General features: G+C 38.6%; 1 protein-coding gene across 1 annotated transcript in view; it reads left to right on the forward strand.

Annotated features, from left to right (window-relative positions):
- Positions 1-800: 800 nt before the first annotated feature.
- Positions 801-18817, forward strand: part of INO80D (INO80 complex subunit D) — a 32464-nt gene continuing 14447 nt past the window's right edge. The window contains exons 1-4 of the mRNA XM_004674356.2: positions 801-890; positions 996-1242; positions 6076-6821; positions 15314-15422. Of these exons, the coding sequence (XP_004674413.1) occupies positions 1025-1242; positions 6076-6821; positions 15314-15422 (1073 nt within the window). The 5' untranslated portion in view covers positions 801-890; positions 996-1024. The remainder of the gene's footprint in view (positions 891-995; positions 1243-6075; positions 6822-15313; positions 15423-18817) is intronic.

Below are 18817 nucleotides of genomic sequence, written 5' to 3' on the forward strand. Positions count from 1 at the left end.
CATTATCCTATGATCCTGACGTCACAGCTAACTCTATTTCCTCACGGCTACAGGTGTTACAGTATGTAAATGCTACTGCTGGACTTTGTGTGTGGAGAGAGTGTAGCGAGTATTGTGTGATTCCCGCTCCCCCTACTCTTTCCTCATTAAAGCTCCCAAGATCCTGAGCTGTGACTGTTGGCCTATTTGTTGTACGTGGGAGTACCACGTGACGCAGAGTCCTGGGCTGAATGACGGAGGGTGGCCGGGGACTAGTTTTTGGACTAAAGTAATTTATACTTTGGATGGCTGAAGTGGGGAGGGGTTCCTTAGAGGGGAATGTCTCTTTAAAAATTCAAGAATTTGTTCTTTTCTTGTATTTCATAGGAACATTTATTATAAAGTTGCCAGGTATTTTGCCAGTAGGAATTTCAGAGGGAAACTTTGGTCTCCCTTTCATTCCATTGGTATTGGAAGGGGATTTGGGTTCTGAAAATATGTATAGTATACAAATACTAGTCACAAGATAAAATGTCTGCTACCTTATGACTGTTTGGTGGAAGAACCCTATAGCTTTGAGGTATTTACAAAACCTAAGCAGAGTAAAAGCTATTTATATTTAGTTCAATTTGGAAGGGTAAGTAACTTAAGATTTTACAATGTCTCTTATTTTCTTGCTTGAACTCTATATTGGTATATTGAATTGCAATGAAGAAAGAACCCTTCCTATTTGGAAGGGTGATAGCCTAGCGTTCTAATTCCCAGGTGAGCAACTTTGCTTATGTCTATTTGTTAACTAGGCCTTTTGATATTTTTGTAGACAATCTGCTTCATCTTGATTCTGCAGCATTCCAAACTGGTATCCTTGGGGTTGTCTTAACATTGCTCTGGTGCAGAAGATTTAAAATCAGGTATGGCTGAGGGGCTAGAAGCCCCTCAGTGAAATTCTCAACTTCTATCTGCCTTATGTCCTCTGACTTACCATTTGGGTTTCTTTTTTTGTGGTGGTCTTTTAGCTGATGTTCACAAGGAATAGAGTCACGTGATGTATGAAGGGAAACATATACACTTCTCTGAGGTTGACAATAAGCCCTTGTGCTCATATAGCCCCAAACTGTGCAAGCAGCGGCGACTCAACGGCTACGCTTTCTGTATCAGACACGTTCTGGAGGACAAGACTGCCCCCTTCAAGCAATGTGAATATGTGGCCAAGTATAACAGCCAACGCTGCACCAACCCCATCCCCAAGTCAGAGGATCGTAGGTAAGAGCCCCAAATACGAATCAGCCCTGGATTTAATTAGTGGACTTGGAATTTTTCCTGTTCTTTTTTTTTATGTTGACTTCTGTGCTCACTCTATAAAGTTGCAAATGCTTCTAAGGACGAGAGGTGGCCATTTAAAAAGAATGGTGAAGCAAATTTGGGGAGTGATTTGATTTTACAGACTTTCTGAGATTCCTTAAAAAAATTTTTTTTTCCTCAAAATTGTTTTTTGAAATCTTAGTACTGATATTGGTTGGTTTACCGCTTTGCTAAATAACTCCTGATTTCTCTACCCTGTTGTCTTCTGCCTAAATGAGAGAAATTATAGAAGTTATATAGGTTGTTATTAATGATAGTAATTTTGGAATTTTTAAATCTGTATTTGAAAAGTCACAAAGGGTATATATTTACTGAAATAATTTAAAGGAATGTGTACTTGAATCATTCAGATGTACTTCCCAACAGTCTTCTGAACTGTACGTGGGATTGTTTTATAATCTTGCCTCTTTTTGTTATAACGGGTTCCATATAGAATGTGTTTACCATATTTAGAAAGTGTACTTTCACAGTATGGTTGGGCTTTATGACTAGAATTAGAAATATATGCTTTGCTAAAAAACAACAACAACAATATGGGATATTTTTATACTTGTTATTCATTTTCCATGTTCACAGGAAAATTTTACACTGTATCTCATATACTTTTTCTTTAATTCTCCAGAAATCATGTTGGTCATTGTAGTAAGGTTTTACTGGAGATGCATGCTTATTTTTCAGAGTCTCAAATACTTATCTTTAGGTAGAAAATAGGAACTTCCTACTATCTTAGGAATATATGTACAGCCTTCATCCTTGTTCCTATACCTAAGCAAATGTCACCTGCATAAAGTTGATGAAAAATGTGTTTTATGTTATGATGAACAAATTTCACCTTTAGGATGAAATAGTATTGATTGATTTAACCAAAATGAATTAGTATAATGTGGTGATTTGGGAATACTCTCTTAGAATTTCTAATGTGCATTTAAGGCTTCATATTACAGTACTTGAAAGTTAGAAATAGCTGCGTAGTGAGGCAAGGAATAAAATTTTAATATCAGGTGAGAAAGAAACCACATGGTTTTAGCATACTAAAAACAATCATTTCTAACCCCTGCTCCTTTTTTTTTTTTTTTTTAAAGATTTATATGTGCATACAGAACTGGGGTACAGGCCAGAGGTACCAGGGAGGTGAGAGGATTCACCACAGGCAGAGTGGGGAGCAGAATAGGCAGACTGTCGAAGTATACTGCTGAGGGGAGCAGCGGGCGGGTCAGGAGAGGTCTGCAGCGCTGTGTGGTCACCTCCTGGGCAGGTGGGGATCCAACTCATGCTGAAGTGGCTTTAGCTTCTTAGTGCTGTGCTTTAACCCGCTGCGCCATCAGGGAGGGCCCCTTGCTCCTTTTAATTGAAGAATGGTTGAGCTTGAATCAATCTTTTAATCCAAGTGCTATTATAAACCCTCCTGTGTGTGTGTGTGTGTGTGTGTGTGTATGTATATGTATATTTAAGATTTTTATTTATTTATGCATACAGAACTGGGGTACAGGCCAGAGATGCAGGGGTGGGGAGCAGAACAGGCAGATGTACACAGCTGAGGGGAGCAGTGAGTGAGACAGGAGATGTCTGCTACACTATGTAGGTCACCTTCTTGACTGGGGCTCAAACTTATCTGCAGTGGCTGCCGACAGCCTCACAATGCTGTGCTTAACGAGGGCCAATACCTGTATGTATATTTTTGAAATTCATTGTATCAGTTGCCAACCTTAAATTTTTTTTTTTTAATTTTAGTTGAAGCAGTTTTTTCTTAGTAGCTAACAGCAAGACAACAAGAAATAGACATTCAGAGTTTTCTGAAATATTCATTCTGTAAGGCATATAACCTTTATTTCCCAAGTAATTTCCTACTTTTTAAAAAAGATTTGTTTTTATTTATTTATTTATTTATTTATGTATACAAGAACTGGGGTGTAGGCCAGAGGGGTAGGGGATGAGAGGATGTATCAGAGATAGAGTGGAAAGCAGAACAGGCAGATCTACAGAAATACACTGCTGAGGGGAACAGCGCCATGTGAGTCGGCTCCCTGGCTAGGGATCAAACTTAGGTCACAGTGGCTGGCAATAGCTTGATAATGCTGAGACCCCTAATTTACAATTTTTAAAACAAGAAATGATAAAAATTTTGTGTTGCTATGTCAAGAGAAACTATGTTTAATAAGTAAAAAAAAGTTAGTTCATAGATTTGTTTGAAAATTGTTTAAAACAGACGTCAATAGATGATAATACTCTAGGTTGAATTAATGTAATAATGTTTCTAAACTTAATGTAATAATGTTTCTAAACTTATACCTGTATGTTGATCAATATAACTATACTGTGTAATATAGTTAGAAAGTTTAATATCCTTTTCAAAACAAGCTTTCACATTTTTAAATATTTAATTTTATTTATTTACACATACAAGAACTGAGGTATAGGCCAAAGGTATAGGGATCAAAGGATTCACCAGAGACAGAGTGGGGTGCAGAAAAGACAGATCTACTGAAACCCACTGCTTGAGGGGAGCAGCAGATGAGTCAGGAGAGGTCTGCCACACCATGTAGGTCAGCTTCCTGGCCAGGGATCGAACTTGGCCTGAAATGGCTGTGGCCACCTTCACAGTGCTGTCCTTTAATTCGTTGCACCACCAGGGAGGGCCCTTAAGTTGGTTGTTAAGTATGTTTTAAAATTTTTTGCTATAATGTTGTATATACATACATATCTGTGTACACATATACACATGGATGGTATATATGTGCCCAGTAATTTTCTTATTTCCTGTACATTTATTCTTTTTTGAAACAACTTAAGGTATATTTAGTTAACATAAATTCACTCATTTTAAGTGTACAGTTCAGCATTTTTTAGAATATTCACAGGGCTGTGCAACTGTTAACAGCATTCTAATTTTATAGCATTTTCATCTCTCCAAAGAACCCACTCACAATCACCTATTATACTAAAAATTCATATTTGTATACTTATTTGAATGCTGTGCATAACTAAGGAAACTATTCTAATTCTAGTTATGCAGAATTCTTTGTTTTACAAGAGGCAAGGTTTTTTCAGCCTGCATGTTATAAGAGTGCCGATGGACTGGTGTGAGAGTTGAGGGTAGGTGGAAAGAGGGCTGCTGTATGCATATTTGCTTTTGCTGGATTTCAAGGTGCTGGCTTGGCTTTATCCTCTATTTTTTAAAAAAAGATTTATTTATGGATACAAAAACTGGGTTGTAAGCCAGAGGTGGGGGGGGGAGTGTGTATGTGTATGGGGAGACAAAGTGGGGAGCAGAACAGGCAGGTTCACTGAGAAACACACTTAGGGGAGCAGTGGGAGAGGCAGGAGAGGTCTGCTGTACCATGTGGGTCATCTCCGGGGCAGGGATCGAACACATGCCACATAGGCTGGTGATAGCTTGATAGTGGTGAGGCCAACCCTTGTGCCACCAGGGAGGGCCTCTTAGTGCTCTATTGATAAAGTATCTGTAGGACCCAGTGCTGTCTAGGTGGCACATCACATACCATGTACATCTCTTCGGGACAGAAGAGGTTTTCTTATTTGTCCTATTTAAAATTAAAGGATGCCTCTGACAGATATATTCTTTATTTTTTTCTGATTGTAGTAACATTGGTTGACAACACTGGTTAGATTCTGAGGTGTAGGGTCTTCCCTTGCAGGTGTTAAGTTTTGGAAATGCTGCCAGATAGGCACATCTCCCTATGTGCCCGATGATGCACATTAGTGTACACAGGCCTGGAGAAGTTGTTCAGCAGGAAGAAACAACAAATTATTGTCTGATTCTTTGTAACCAGCATATTTCCTATTTAGTTACACACAGACTAGTTTTTACTGGATACTTGTTAGTATCTGTGGAACTGAAGGAAGAATATTAGTTTAGAAAATACTGCTTTTCTGCTGGTTAATTGTCTCCATAGGTTTTTAGTGTGCTTTATAAGAATGACATACTTTTGCATTATATAAGAGAATCTATCCTTTCATAATACATTAAAGTAGCATTTATTTTAAAAGTAACCTCAGGATTGAAGGCTGATAGTGTCTTCCTGAGTTTCATTTTTTTGTTCAGCTTTCCACTATTATCACTTTTAGGTAAATTGGGCAAGTTATTTAATTCCTGTAAAGCTTTAGTTTTCTCATTTTTATAAAGAAAATTACTTCAGTACTTACTACAGTTAAGTACCAGAGATATTCTGTGTAGTTATAGGTGGCAATTGAGGAACTCATTTCATCTGTTTTCCCACTTACTAGTCTCACTGGTTTACTTCCTCCTTCCCTTCTCTCTCACATACACTAGATACTTGCCATTTGTAAGGATTATGTCATAGATCTTTGTGTGTCTCCAAATACATGAATGGCAGTCAATTTTTTTCCTACATAAGAGAAATTTAAGTGAGCCTCTGGCTCTTGCTCAGCTACTGCATATGCTGTGAATAGAGAGTAGCAAAACCATGTGAGACACTGTAACTGTTCTCAAAGGCCACTCACAAACTAAATGGCTAGGTTCTGTCTGGCAGCCTCTACATGTGCATTTACTTAGGTGCTTCAGCAAAAGTACACAGACTTAAGAACTGCTGGAGAGTAGCGAAAGTTGCATGTGTTAAACCCATGGATGTCAAGGTTTACTCTAGTCATGCATGAACATATTAGGAGCATATTTTATAATATGCAGCTTTATAAATTCTTTTTTTCATGATATGTATAATGAACATTTCTGTGTGTATGTGTCTGCTTTTAAAGGTACTGCAACAGCCACTTGCAGGTACTTGGCTTTATCCCGAAAAAAGAGAGGAAGAAAAAGAATGATCCTATAGATGAGGTAAAGGTCAGGCATCAGATGGATACGATGGCCTTTAGCCTGACGGTGCCCACGTTGGCCTTGAAGATGCCCAATGGACTGGATGGAATGTCCCTCTCTCCACCAGGGGCAAGGGTCCCTCTCCACTACCTGGAAACTGAGTTGGAAGATCCGTTTGCTTTCAACGAGGAAGACGATGACCTAAAGAAAGGGGCCACCGTGAGAAAGAAGTTGCAGAGCAAGCTGGCCCAGAATCGGCAGCGCCAGAGAGAGACAGAGATTTTAAAAGTTCGACAAGAGCACTTTAGTCCCCCTCCTGCACCTCCACAGCAACAGCCTCTGCAGCCGCACTCCCACCTGTCACCTTTATCCACTTCTTTAAAACCTCCAGCGCCACCGCAGGGTTTAGTCTGCAAGTCACCTCAACCTCAGAACACCAGCCTACCAATGCAGGGAGCGGCCTCCACCACACACACTATAGCACAAGCCAGGCAGTCGTCTCACCGGAGGCCTCTGCCCCTCCTGCCATCCAGTAGGGCTCCCGTCGTGGGCCCGCCCAGGACTGATCAGGTCCTTATGAAAGCCACAGCCTTCTCGCCACACTTCTCTTGTATAAGTCGACTACAGAGACTGGTGAAACTGTGCACCCAGAAGCATCAGCTGGACACGGATCTGTTTCCACATTTAGGTGAGCTGTCCCCTCTGTCCTATCGTGCGTGTAATCACACAGAACCTGCCGTTTTGTGGAGGCTTTGTTTTCATAACTGTCGTGATAGGTCCAGTTAGACGTCTGCACTTGGGCAGATGCCTTCAAGTAAATATGCGACCGGGGAGTAACACTCGGTGACCAGATGCAGAAATACCAGTTGGGAGTTTACCACTTCTAGTCTTGATTTCTATGAGCAGTGGCAATGGCAGTGTTAACGACAGTTGTGTTTGTATGCTGTGTGTCTAATAAACTTCTTTATGTGTCTTATCATAGGACTTTGGAATCATGATAGTGGTGTTACTATCTGCCAACAGTTTTTTTTTTTTTAAGTTCTCAAAGCAGTATTAAGTAATACCTGTTCACAGCAGTATCTGAAGAAATACAGATAGAAATATAATGTAATCAAATGTCTGTCATTCCTTTGCTGTTTCTTAGTCATCTGTTTTTTTTTTTTTTTAGAAAGTCTTCCTGATCCCACGTTTATACACCTATTTTCTATACTAGTGTGGCTGTTTTGTTTTTGATCATTTATTAACTATTTTGGAATTTCTTCTTGAATTTGGTGTGAGCTATGGTTTTTACTACAGGAAAAAGTGCTTGCATGACATGACCCCAGTAGCAAAATGGGCAAAGGTTGGGGATACTTTAATCACCATAGCAGGCGTGGAAATGCAAATAAAATAACATCCAATTAACAAAAGTTTTATCAGAGTTGATGAAGATATGGGATCTTATACATTGCTGGTGAGTAATATGGCAGTAGTTGCAAATTAATAGTATATGTGTAACCAGCAAATTCACTATCCTATGCATTAAAAAAAATGCCAGAATATAGGATGTGTGTTCAAAGATGTTTATTGCAATATTACTTGCAATATTAAAATTCTGCAAATAACCTGAACAACCAGTAGGAGACTTTGTGTAAATTATGACACATGTATATTTTTTTTAAGATTTATTTATTTATTTATGCATACAGAGCTGAGGTACAGGGATGGTGAGAGGATTCAGAGTAGGCAGCAGAACAGGCCGACTGACAAGTACACTGCTGAGGGGAGCAGCGGGCAGGTCAGGAGAGGTCTGCCGCACTATGTGGGTCACCTCCGTGGCTGGTGGTGATCAAACTCATGCTGAAGTGGCTTTAGCTTCTTAGTGCTGTGCTTTTAATCCACTGTGCCACCACATGTATTTTATGTGTCAGGAGGGTCTGACACATGTATCTTATGATGTAAGAATTAAGAAGAATTAATTCTTCTTGCAGCAATTAAGAAGAATGAATGTTTATCTTTCTACCTAGATGTGCCCCTGATATATTAGCAAATAGAAAAAGCACAGAGGTAGTGTATTTTCCCACTTTTGTAAAGACTAACAAAGTAAATGAGTAAGGGAGATTATTCTATCTTTGGTCAAGAATATAGTTATACTTTTGCCTATTTCACATAGGAAAAGTATGACTGTGTATACATTACCAGCCTGTTAGCACTGTGAATTTGGATAGGGTGTGATTTTTAGGGAGATGGAATTAATAATTCCTTGTCTATGTCTTTATATTGTTCCGTCTGTTATAAAATACGTTATTAAACCAGGTCTGACTTTCGGCAATTAAAAATAATAGAACTTAGAACATCCTAATTTTCGTATATATCCATTTGGTAATCCTTGTTATATTCTTTTAGATATATAAAATTGGATTCCTGCTATAGGCATTGTTTTGTAACCATTTTTTAAGGTTTTCACAATGTATTACCCAGTTAGTAATTTTTCATATACAATGTAATTTATCATAGGTGAATTCTATCTCTGAATTATTTCCAGTTTATATGATCAATTATAGATATAGACCTTTGCTGTAAATGACCCTCATACCATTCATTTTTCTCTTACATCTATTTTAAGAATCAGAATTTCCAATTCCAAGCTTTACATTAAAAAAAAAATTTTAAGATTTATTTATTTATGCCTACAAGAAAATGGAGTATAGGTCAGAGGCAGTAGAGGGGGTGAGAGAGTAGTTATCAGAAACAGAGTGGGGAGAGAACAGCAGATCCACTGAAACATACTGCTGAGGGGAACAGCGGACAAGACAGGAGAGGTCTGCTGTGCCATGTGGGTCAGCTCTCTGCAGATCAAACTCTTGCAGTAGTGGCTGACTATAGCTTTACAGCACTGTCTCCACCAGGGAGGCTTGTTCTCTGGTTATTTATATCCCATAAATAAGTGAGGCCATTCAATAGCAGTATCTGTCTTTCATTTTCAGATTTATTTCACTTAGCACAGTCACGTCAAGAGCCCATCCATTTTGTCCCAAAAGGGACTAAAACATTGTTTTCCTTTTTAAAAAGAGTTTTATTTTTATTTATTCATGCATACCAGAACTGGGATGTAGACCAGAGGTGTAGGGTGTGAAAGGATTCACCAGGGACGGCGTGGGGAGCAGAATAGGTAGATTGACTAAATACACTGCTGAAGGGAGCGCAGGAGAGGTCTGCCGCGCCATGTGGGTCAGCTCCCTGGCCTGGTGTTACCCTTCCTCTTTCCATGGCTGGGGATAACTTGATTAACACTGAGACTTTAACCATGAGCCTTTTGGGAGGCCTATTTTTTTTGATAGCTGAATAGTATTCCACTAGATGAGTGTGAGGAATTTTATCAAATAATTGTAGCTATTTTTCTTTGACTCTACACCAAAACCCAAATGATTAGTTGTAATGTAGACATTTACAACTTTATTAATGAATGTTACATGCAGCTACATTAAAATTCATTGGTCTGTCTTGTAATTTGAATGGCTCTTTTTACTCATCCATGATCTTATAACTTCATGAGTTGGTCACTTAGAAGAATACTGGCTTACTGAGATACACAGATGTTCCAAATCTTGATAAAATTCATTTTGCAAAACTAAAAAAATCACATTTTTTAATATTACCATTAATTTTCTCAGAAAAGCCTGTCAACTGTTAGTAAGTTGTCATGTTAGTGTGATTAAATTAAGTTTTCCAAAAATCAGAAAATCAGGCTTTTGAGAAAAAATTTGAATTTTGTCATTGGCAACCAATACTGTCCATTGATGTACTTGAAAAGTGATAGTTTCACTTTAGAAAAAAATGACTGCCAGATAGTCAAGTCTTAATAACCATAGTTTGTCAGTCACTCAGATAATAATGTGCTGAATGAAAAAAAAAAAAAACAGCAGTTAAAGTCACAGTGAACACAGTCATACAAGTGCTCTTTGTCATTACAGCCATCAAGTGGCTTTTTTCATATGCACTTTTTTTTTTTTTTAGAATAAAATAGTTTCTTTTTACATCATTTTGTGCATTTTTCCATCTCAGTTGTAATCCCCATGGGCTTCCTATCACCAAATCACCCATGTGCATCACCATAGTCCAGTGCACTTCCCTCCCCCCACTGTTTTTGAATCCATTCCCCACTCCACCTCCATAAAATGTCTCTGGTATATAGCTGTTCATTATTACTATTTTCTCGCCTGATCCATAATACTCCTGCTATGAGTGAAACCATCTGATATTTTTCTTTTTCTTTGTGGCTTATCTCACGAAGCATGATCTTTTCCTGCTCCATCCATGTTGCTGCAAAAGATATGTGTTGTTTTTTTTTTTTGGTTGCTGAGTAATATTCCATTGTATATATGTACCACATCTTTTTTATCCAGTCATCTACTTTTGGGCACTTGGGCTGCTTCCATGTTTTTCCAATTGTAAATAAAGCAGCAATAAACATGGGGGTGCAGGTATCTTTTCCAATCAGTGTTTTTGTGTCTTTTGGGTAGATATCCATGAGTAGGATTGCTGGGTCATGTGGAAGCTCCATGCTTAGCAGTTTGAGGAACCTCCAGTTTTCCATAGTGGTTGTACTAGTTTGCATTCCCACCAGCAGTGCAGGAGAGTTCCTTTTTCTCTCATCTTCACCAACATTTGTTGTTGCTACTTGTTTTAAGATGTGCCATTCTCACTAGTGTGAGGTGATATCTCATTGTGGTTTTAATTTGCATCTCCCTTATTACAAGTGATATTGAACCTTTTTTCATATGCTTTTTGGCCATCTGCTGCAGAAGTCTTAATGGATACTTCTGGTATTATAAAGGCTAATATTCAAGAGTAGAGATTTAATAAAATACACCATCCTTAATAAACAGGGCTATATCAAGAATTTCCTAAGGTGCCAACAGTTTTAACCACCATGGTTTATATACCATTAGTACAAATGTCAACACAGTGACAAAGGCAGGTCGTGTGTTGGTATTATTTTGCAGATAATGTTGATCTCAGGAATTCTCTGAGAAGGCCTCAGGGATCCCCAGAAATCTGTGGACCATACTTTGCTATCTTGAATTACTAATGTAGGTTTAAATATTTGTCCATATGCTTTTGGAGCATTTGTATTTATAAATTTTGCCTTTTTCAGTTTTTTATACCCATTTTAATTGAAGCTTTTATTTTCTATTGATTGGTAAAAGTTTTTTAAACATATTTTGTATGTATTGCTGAGTCCTCCCATTTGTTACTGGCTTTTGAGTATCTGTTTTAGTAATTTTAGAATTTAGAAATTTATATTTTTATGTATTCTCTTTTCTAAAAAGATTTACTTCTCTTGAATGAGGCTTTCTCTCTACCCCCCTTCATTCTTGGTGTATATAAACATACATACTTACTTTTTTTTTTTTCTTTTGCTTGTGTAAAAGAATGGGGGTCTAGGCCAGAAGTGTGGGAGGTGAGAGGATTCATTAGAGACCAGTAGGTAGCAGAACAGGCAGATCTACTGCAACACACTGATTGGGGGAGCAGCAGGAGAGAAAGGAGAGGTCTGCTGTGCCATGTGGGTCAGCTCCCTAGCAAGGTTGGAATTCAGGCCACAGCATAATAGTGCTGAGACTTAACCACTAGGCCACCAGGCAGGGCCTGCATTTTCTTTTAATTCTTTTATTATTTATATTTTAGTCTTCTGTAGTACTCATTAAGTGTTAGGAGAACTTTAACTTTTGAGACAGATTCAACTTTTCTGAAAAAATACTAGTCCACCATTTTTATCTGTTGACTTTTTACTTGAACTTTTATTCCTGAATGATTACTTTTTTTTTTTAAGATTTATTTATTCATGCACACAAGAACTGGGGTACAGGCCAGAGGATCCACCAGAGACAAAGCAGGGAACAGAGCAAGCAGGTCAACTGAAATTCACTGAGGGCAGCAGTGGGTGAGACAAGAGGTCTGCTGCACCAAGTGGGTCGGCTTGCGGGCTGGGGATGGACCTTGTGCTGCAGTGGCTGAGGGTATTTTCATAATGCTGTGCTTTATTCAGCCCCTGTGTCAAAGGGGTTGAAAGGAAAGGCCCAGATTTTAACTTTTTTAAACTGTGAAATTTTGTGTTGCCTTGAGGGCTGACTTTCAGTCATTTTGAACAGAATGAAAACTTAAAGGGTACTATGTTTTCATTTTTTAAAAAATTCAAGTGTACTGAGGTCCACATTTCCAAAGAAAAGATTCTTTTGGAGAAACCAGTAATTGTAATACACTAGTATGATCAACCACAACCTGCAGTCATTTCAGAAAGTACTTAAAGAAAAATGCAGTCTTGTAATTAGGTTACAGCCCTGTCTGGGCTGGTTATCTCAGTTAGTTACATTAAAACTAATGATAATGAAGCTAAGATCAAAGGTTTATTTTATTGTACAGTTAATTTCACAACTGGAGAAATACTTCCACTTTAGTCCTTATAGCTTAGAGCTGACATTTTCAGAGAAAGTTTAGGTGTCCTGGCAGTGATAAAAGATAACTCATTTTATAATTTTTAATTATTAAAAAAATTTAAAGATTCGTTAATTGTGACTATATATTATATTTGAAAGGCCTCATGCTTCAACATACTGAAGCTGATATTGTGATCTCTTAATTGGTGGGGCTTTTTGTTTGAGAACAGAAAAGGTGTATTTACTGAAATACTCTGAGAAGCAGCAGGCAAAAGGCTGGCTGCCAATTGCTTATTTTTCTATTTTTTTTTTAAACAAATTACTAATTATTTTAGTGGTGACAAAGGAACTTACTTTTTGAGGTGGCCTGACATTTTAGAGAGTCCCCTTGTTAACTAGATTTGAGATTTGTTGATGCCAGTGACGATGTTATTTAATTTTAAGCATTTATAATTTGCATTTCAATCACCCTTTTCTTAGTTCCTCTATTTGGCACAGGCAAACTCATTTGAATTATGGGAGAAATATGTGAGGTCATTTGTAGCATAACTGTCTAATGAAGATAAGACTTTTGAGGGGCTAATATTCTTCTAAAGATTTTCACTTATGCATATAGTACTAGGGCACAGGCCAGTGGTGCAGGGGCAGTGATAGGGCCCACCAGAGGCGGAGTGGGGAGCCGAGCAGACATGTTGACAAAGTACACTGCTGAGGGGAGCAGCAGGAGAGACAGGAGACGTCCACTGTGCCATGTGGGTCACTTCCCTGGCCAGGATCAAACTTGCGCTGATGAGTCCACACCTAGCTTTACAGTGCTGCGCTTTACCCCGTTGTGCCACCAGGGAGGGGGGGCCCCTTTGAGGATCTAATTTTTGAGGAAGACAGAACGTAAGTTTTGGAGATAGAAAGTGAAAGTTGTATAGCATGTGCGTGTATTTGGGGTATATAGACGTGCAGTGTCAGTAAGCCCTCTTCTAGATATAAACGTTTAAAGAGCTAAAACCTTCATTTTGAGAGGTAACAGTTTTCTACTCATTAAAAAATTTAACAAAGTAAGTAAGCATTGTTCATAATAGATGTTTCTCTTTTTCCGGTAAACCTGGTTTTCAAAGTGAAACACAACATATGGCAGCTGTTGTTTAAATGAATTAAAACACACCCAAGCCACATTAGAAATAGAACATCACCACCTTCCTGTTTCCTCTGACCCTGGGGGCAAGATCCAGAGGGTGGCAGCCACTGGATTGAGTGTCGAGCACATCTGCCTTTGTCTGTTTACCCCAAGGCCCTGGTTGAAGTGTAGAGTGACTCCCTCAGCATCTTTTGGTTTTCGTTCTTGCCTGAACACATACTCAGCTTCTTCTCCCATTATCTTGAATATTTTATATTTTTCTGACTTTTTTTGGTGTATGATGTTTTGGTATTTATAAGAAATTATACTTTTTTCCCCTAACCTGAACACTCTACCCATGTTACTTTGACTCCACTAGTGAAATAACTAATGAAAGAAGTTCATCCTTGGAATATAACCTTTTTGTGATAATGCCATTTTTAATTTTTTTTTTAATTTTAAAAAACCTTTTATTTAGAAATAATTGCAGATATACAGGAAATTGCAAGAAAAACATCTTGTATTACTATACTACACAACCACAACCAGAAAATAAGCAATGTTAGTATAGTATGTTTTGTCCTGTAGAATTTTATATCTGTGTACATCTTTGTTGCCACCATCACAATATATAGAATTGGTCCATTATCACAAAACTCCATCATACTATTTTTTTAGAGTCACACCAAAGCTCTGTCCAGCTTCATTTCTATCCTCTGAAAACCACTAATCCACAGTGACCCTTGAACAACGTAGGGTTAAAGTACCAACTTTCTCACAGTTGAAAAAAATCCTAAAGGTTTTGACTCACCCAAAACTTATACCAATAGTCCTCTGTTTACCAAATCTATTACTAATCAACAGTAGATTAGCACATTTTATATGTGATATTTTAATTTTTTTTTAAGGTTTATTTCTTTACTATGCATGCAAGAACTTGGGGTATAGGCCAGAAGTGTGGGGAGTGAGAGAGGATTTACCAGAGACAGAGTTGGGAGCAGAACAGACGGATCCACTGAACTGCGCTGCTGAGGGGAGCAGCGGCTGAGACAGCAGAGGTCTGCTGCGCCATGTGGGTCAGCTCACTGGCCCGGGATCAAACTCCTGCTGCAGTGGCTATGGATAACGTCATAGTGCTGCACTTTAACCTCTTGCGCCACCAGGGAGCCCCAATAATGACATTTTTTTTTTTAAGATTTATTTATTTGTGCATACAGAACTGGGGTACAGGCCAGAGGCTCAGGGGCGATGAGAGGCTTCACCAGAGACAGAGTGGGGAACAGAACAGGCAGATCGACGAAGTACACTGCTGAGGGGAGCAGCGGGCGGGCCAGGAGAGGTCTGCCACGCCCTGTGGTCACCTCCAGGGCAGGCGGGAATTGAACTCATGCAGAAACAGCTTTAGATTCTCAGTTCTGTGCTTTAACCTGCTGCGCCACCAGGGAGTGCCAATAATGACATTTTTAAAACCTGCGTGTATATCATATGTTCATTATTAATATCTTTGTAAGAACATGAAGAGACTCATCAGCAGTATTTGTTCTCACTATGATAGTACTTGCTTTATCGGCATTAGTATTCTGTACCTTTTAATCTAAATTAAATAATAGCAGATTTTCTTAACTTGCAATATCCTCCCATCTGCCCTAGGGCTGGACTGGTCTGAAGAGAGTGGAGAGGAGCTGGAGGACTCAGAGCAGGCCTCGCCATATCAGGTTGCATGGTCCATCCGAGAAACACTCAGATATGAAAGACACGCGTAAGTCTTTTAGCTTTACTCTTATGTTGCTACTGTGGTAGATTGATTTTTCTCTGTATGTACTACTTTTTTTTAACTGGATCTATTTTTATTGTAATAGAAGTCACATAGGTACATGGGAGAAAAATACTACGTTATTTGAGGAAAGCTGCTTTTGACTATTCTTAGTGAATCTCATTCTGTGCCTGTCCCATTATCATTGAAGGAACCATTTACAGTTGAATTTAGAATTGATGCATCCATTTCCACTGTGGCCTCAGATCTTCTCTTAGTACTGCAAAATGCTACACATTTTTCTCTCTGAAGTTCCATTTTGTATGTCATTCAAGACTTTACTTATCATTAGTATATTCCTTCAGACATATAATTGAGCTTAAGCTTTCTTAGGTATGTATACTATCAAATATGCTTTCTAAGTGTAATACACATGCTAGCTTAACTTGGGTATTTTGGGTTAATTTTTCAAATACTCAGCACAGTGCCTGGTACCTGAAAGATGATTCATATGTGGTAGTTATGATTTCTATTTTATTTTTCAAGGTGACCTAAACATCAGTATTGGAAGTACTGCTAGTTGCTATTGATGAAGAGCACTATATATTCAGTCCATTTCTGCCTTCTCTTCCTATAGTTTCTTGAATGTATGGAGCATAGTTCTAATAACTGGTTGTTGATGCCAGTTATTAGATATCATCTGTATCATTTGGAGTTCTGTTTCTGTCGGTTTATTTTTCTCTCTCTTTTTTTAACGATTTATTTATTTATGCATACAAGAGCTGGGGTGTAGGCCAGAGGTGTGGGGTGTGATAAGAGAATTCACCAGAGATAGGGTGGGGAGCAGAACTGGTAGATTAACTACATACTCTGCTGAGGGGAGCAGCGGTTGAGACAGGAGAGGTCTGCTGTGCCATGTGGGTCAACTCCCTGGCTAGGGGTTGAACTCATGTCACAGTGGCTGGTGATAGCTTGATAGTGCTAGACTTTAACCCCTGTGCCACCAGGGAGGCCCCCGGATGCCTGATTATTTTTAATGTCAGATACTATTTTTATTTTTTGTTATTTTTGTCTTAAATATCTTAAATATTAAAATAGCTAAGTAACATACTTAATATTTAAATATTATTGAGTCTTGTTTGGAGGTGTAATTTTTATTTAAAAAAGACTTTCAAGTCTTGCTTTTTAAATGTTGTTAAATGGGACAACAAGCAGCCTTTGGTTAGGGCGAATTCTTGAGGCACTACATTCTCCAGAACCCTGAGTATTGCAGGTTTTTTCCACTTTGGATGGTTGGAACCCAAACTAACACTGGCCCTGAGTGAGCTGAAAGGATTTGTTTGTCCTACTCTTTTCATGTAATTTTTCTGGGTATTCTCACCCCACACAGTGCTCAGGTACAGACTTGAGTGGAGCCCTCTGCAGGTCTTTAATATTCTCTTCTCTGAGCTCCTCTCTTTCCCAGTATTTTGTCCTGCTTAATTATGGCACATCTTGGTTAATTAGAAGTAGAAGGACACACAGGATAAATACCTTGTATATGAAATTTAGTTGTAAGATGTGGGCTAGAAAACAGATTTGTGTCTTTATTATAATGTCAGTCAATGCTAAAGTTCGAGAAATGACTAAGAATTCCCAGAAGTGGAATGAGGGCTGAGGCAAGAAAGAGGCAAGCAGAAAAGTAAAGAGCTGCTGTAGTGCTCCTCAGGGGTCAATTCAAAGTAAAGATACCTGTGAATCTGAAACTTCAAAAGCTTCTAGATTTTTCTAATTTGTGTTTAGATATTTGAATTGTTGTTCTCTTGGCCACGTGTTAGTTTCTGATTCTATCCTCTTGAATTTTTAAATTTTAGAGTATATGTCTTATCTAAATTGCATTACAAATTCTAGCAAATGTACCTGTAATAGAATATATACTAAAATAACACATTACTTAGGACAGACTGAACAGAAGTTTAGAGTCACCTGTGACTGTTTTGATAGAAAAAAAAAAGTAATACCATTTCAGAAGAAAAAGGGAAACCAAGCAATGATATACGGAAGATTAGCAAGATAATACAGCCTGTGATATCACGTTATTCATTTTTGTTATGCTAGAAGAGAAAGAAGGTAAAATGACACAGGTCAGTTCTTAATTCTGTTAGACACTATTTTTTCTTTCTTTCTTTTTTTTTTTGTAAATACTTGTTTATTTATGCATACAGAACCGGAAGCCAGAAGAGCAGGGGCGGTGAGAGGATTCACCAGTGACAGATTGGGGAGTAGAACAGGTTGACTGATGAAGTACATTGCTGAGGGCAGCAGTGGGCGAGTCAGGAGAGGTCTGCTGTGCCATGTGGATCACCTCTGGGGCCAGGGATTGAACTTGTCTTGAAGTGCCTTTAGCTTCTTAGTGCTGTGCTTTAACCCACTGTGCCACCAGGGAGGGCCATGTTAGGCTCTGTTCTTCTTTTTTTTTTTCAAATAATATAATAGTTTATTTTTACATCATTTTGTGCATCTCAGTTGTAATCCCCGTGGGCTTCCCATCACCAAATCACCCATGTGCCATCACCATAGTCCAGTGCATCTCCCTCTCCCTACTGTTTTTGATCCCATTCCCCACTCCACCCCCATAAAATGTCTCTGGTATACAGCTGTTCATTATTATTACTATTTTCTTTCCTGGTCCGTTATTCTCCTGCTATGAGTGAAACCATCTGGTTTCCCTTCCAGCTCCATCCATGTTGCTGCAAAAGGCATATGTGTGTGTGTGTGTGTGTGTGTGTTTTCTTTTTTTTGGATTCCATTGTGTATATGTACCACATCTTTTTAATCCAGTCATCCACTTTTGGGCATTTGGGGTGTTTCTATGTCTTTCCAATTGTAAATAAAACAGCAGTAAACATGGGGGTGCAGGTATCTTTTTGAATCAGTGTTTTTGTGTCTTTTGGGTAGATACCTAGGAGTGGGATTGCTAGGTCATATGGAAGCTCCATGTTTAGCAGTTTACGGAACCTCCAAACAGTTTTCCATGGTGGTTGTACTAGTTTGCATTCCCACCAACAGTGCAAGAGAGTTCCTTTTTCTCCACATCCTTGCCAACATTTGTTGGTGCTAGTTGTTTTAAGATGTGGTTAGGCACTGTTCTTAACAGAAAAGTGAGATCACACTTGCTTTGCACAAAAGCAGTCGTTCTAACTTCCCGGGGTACAGATTCCTAACTTCTAAACAGAGCCATGTCAGTCATTATTAGCATAATGATAAGAGCTGTAGCAGGATCCCCTGTATATGAAATTCTGTTTATCTATCTATCTGTCATGCTGATAGAAATCAAATGATTGTGGTCCCTACCACAAAACCTCCTTATGAGCTTAATTAAGCAAGGAACAGCCATCTTACCCACCTGTGTCTACACAGGT

This window comes from Condylura cristata, unplaced genomic scaffold (assembly GCF_000260355.1).
Source record: "Condylura cristata isolate star-nosed mole 26May11 unplaced genomic scaffold, ConCri1.0 scaffold00002, whole genome shotgun sequence".
NCBI classification, from domain to species: Eukaryota; Metazoa; Chordata; class Mammalia; order Eulipotyphla; family Talpidae; genus Condylura; species Condylura cristata.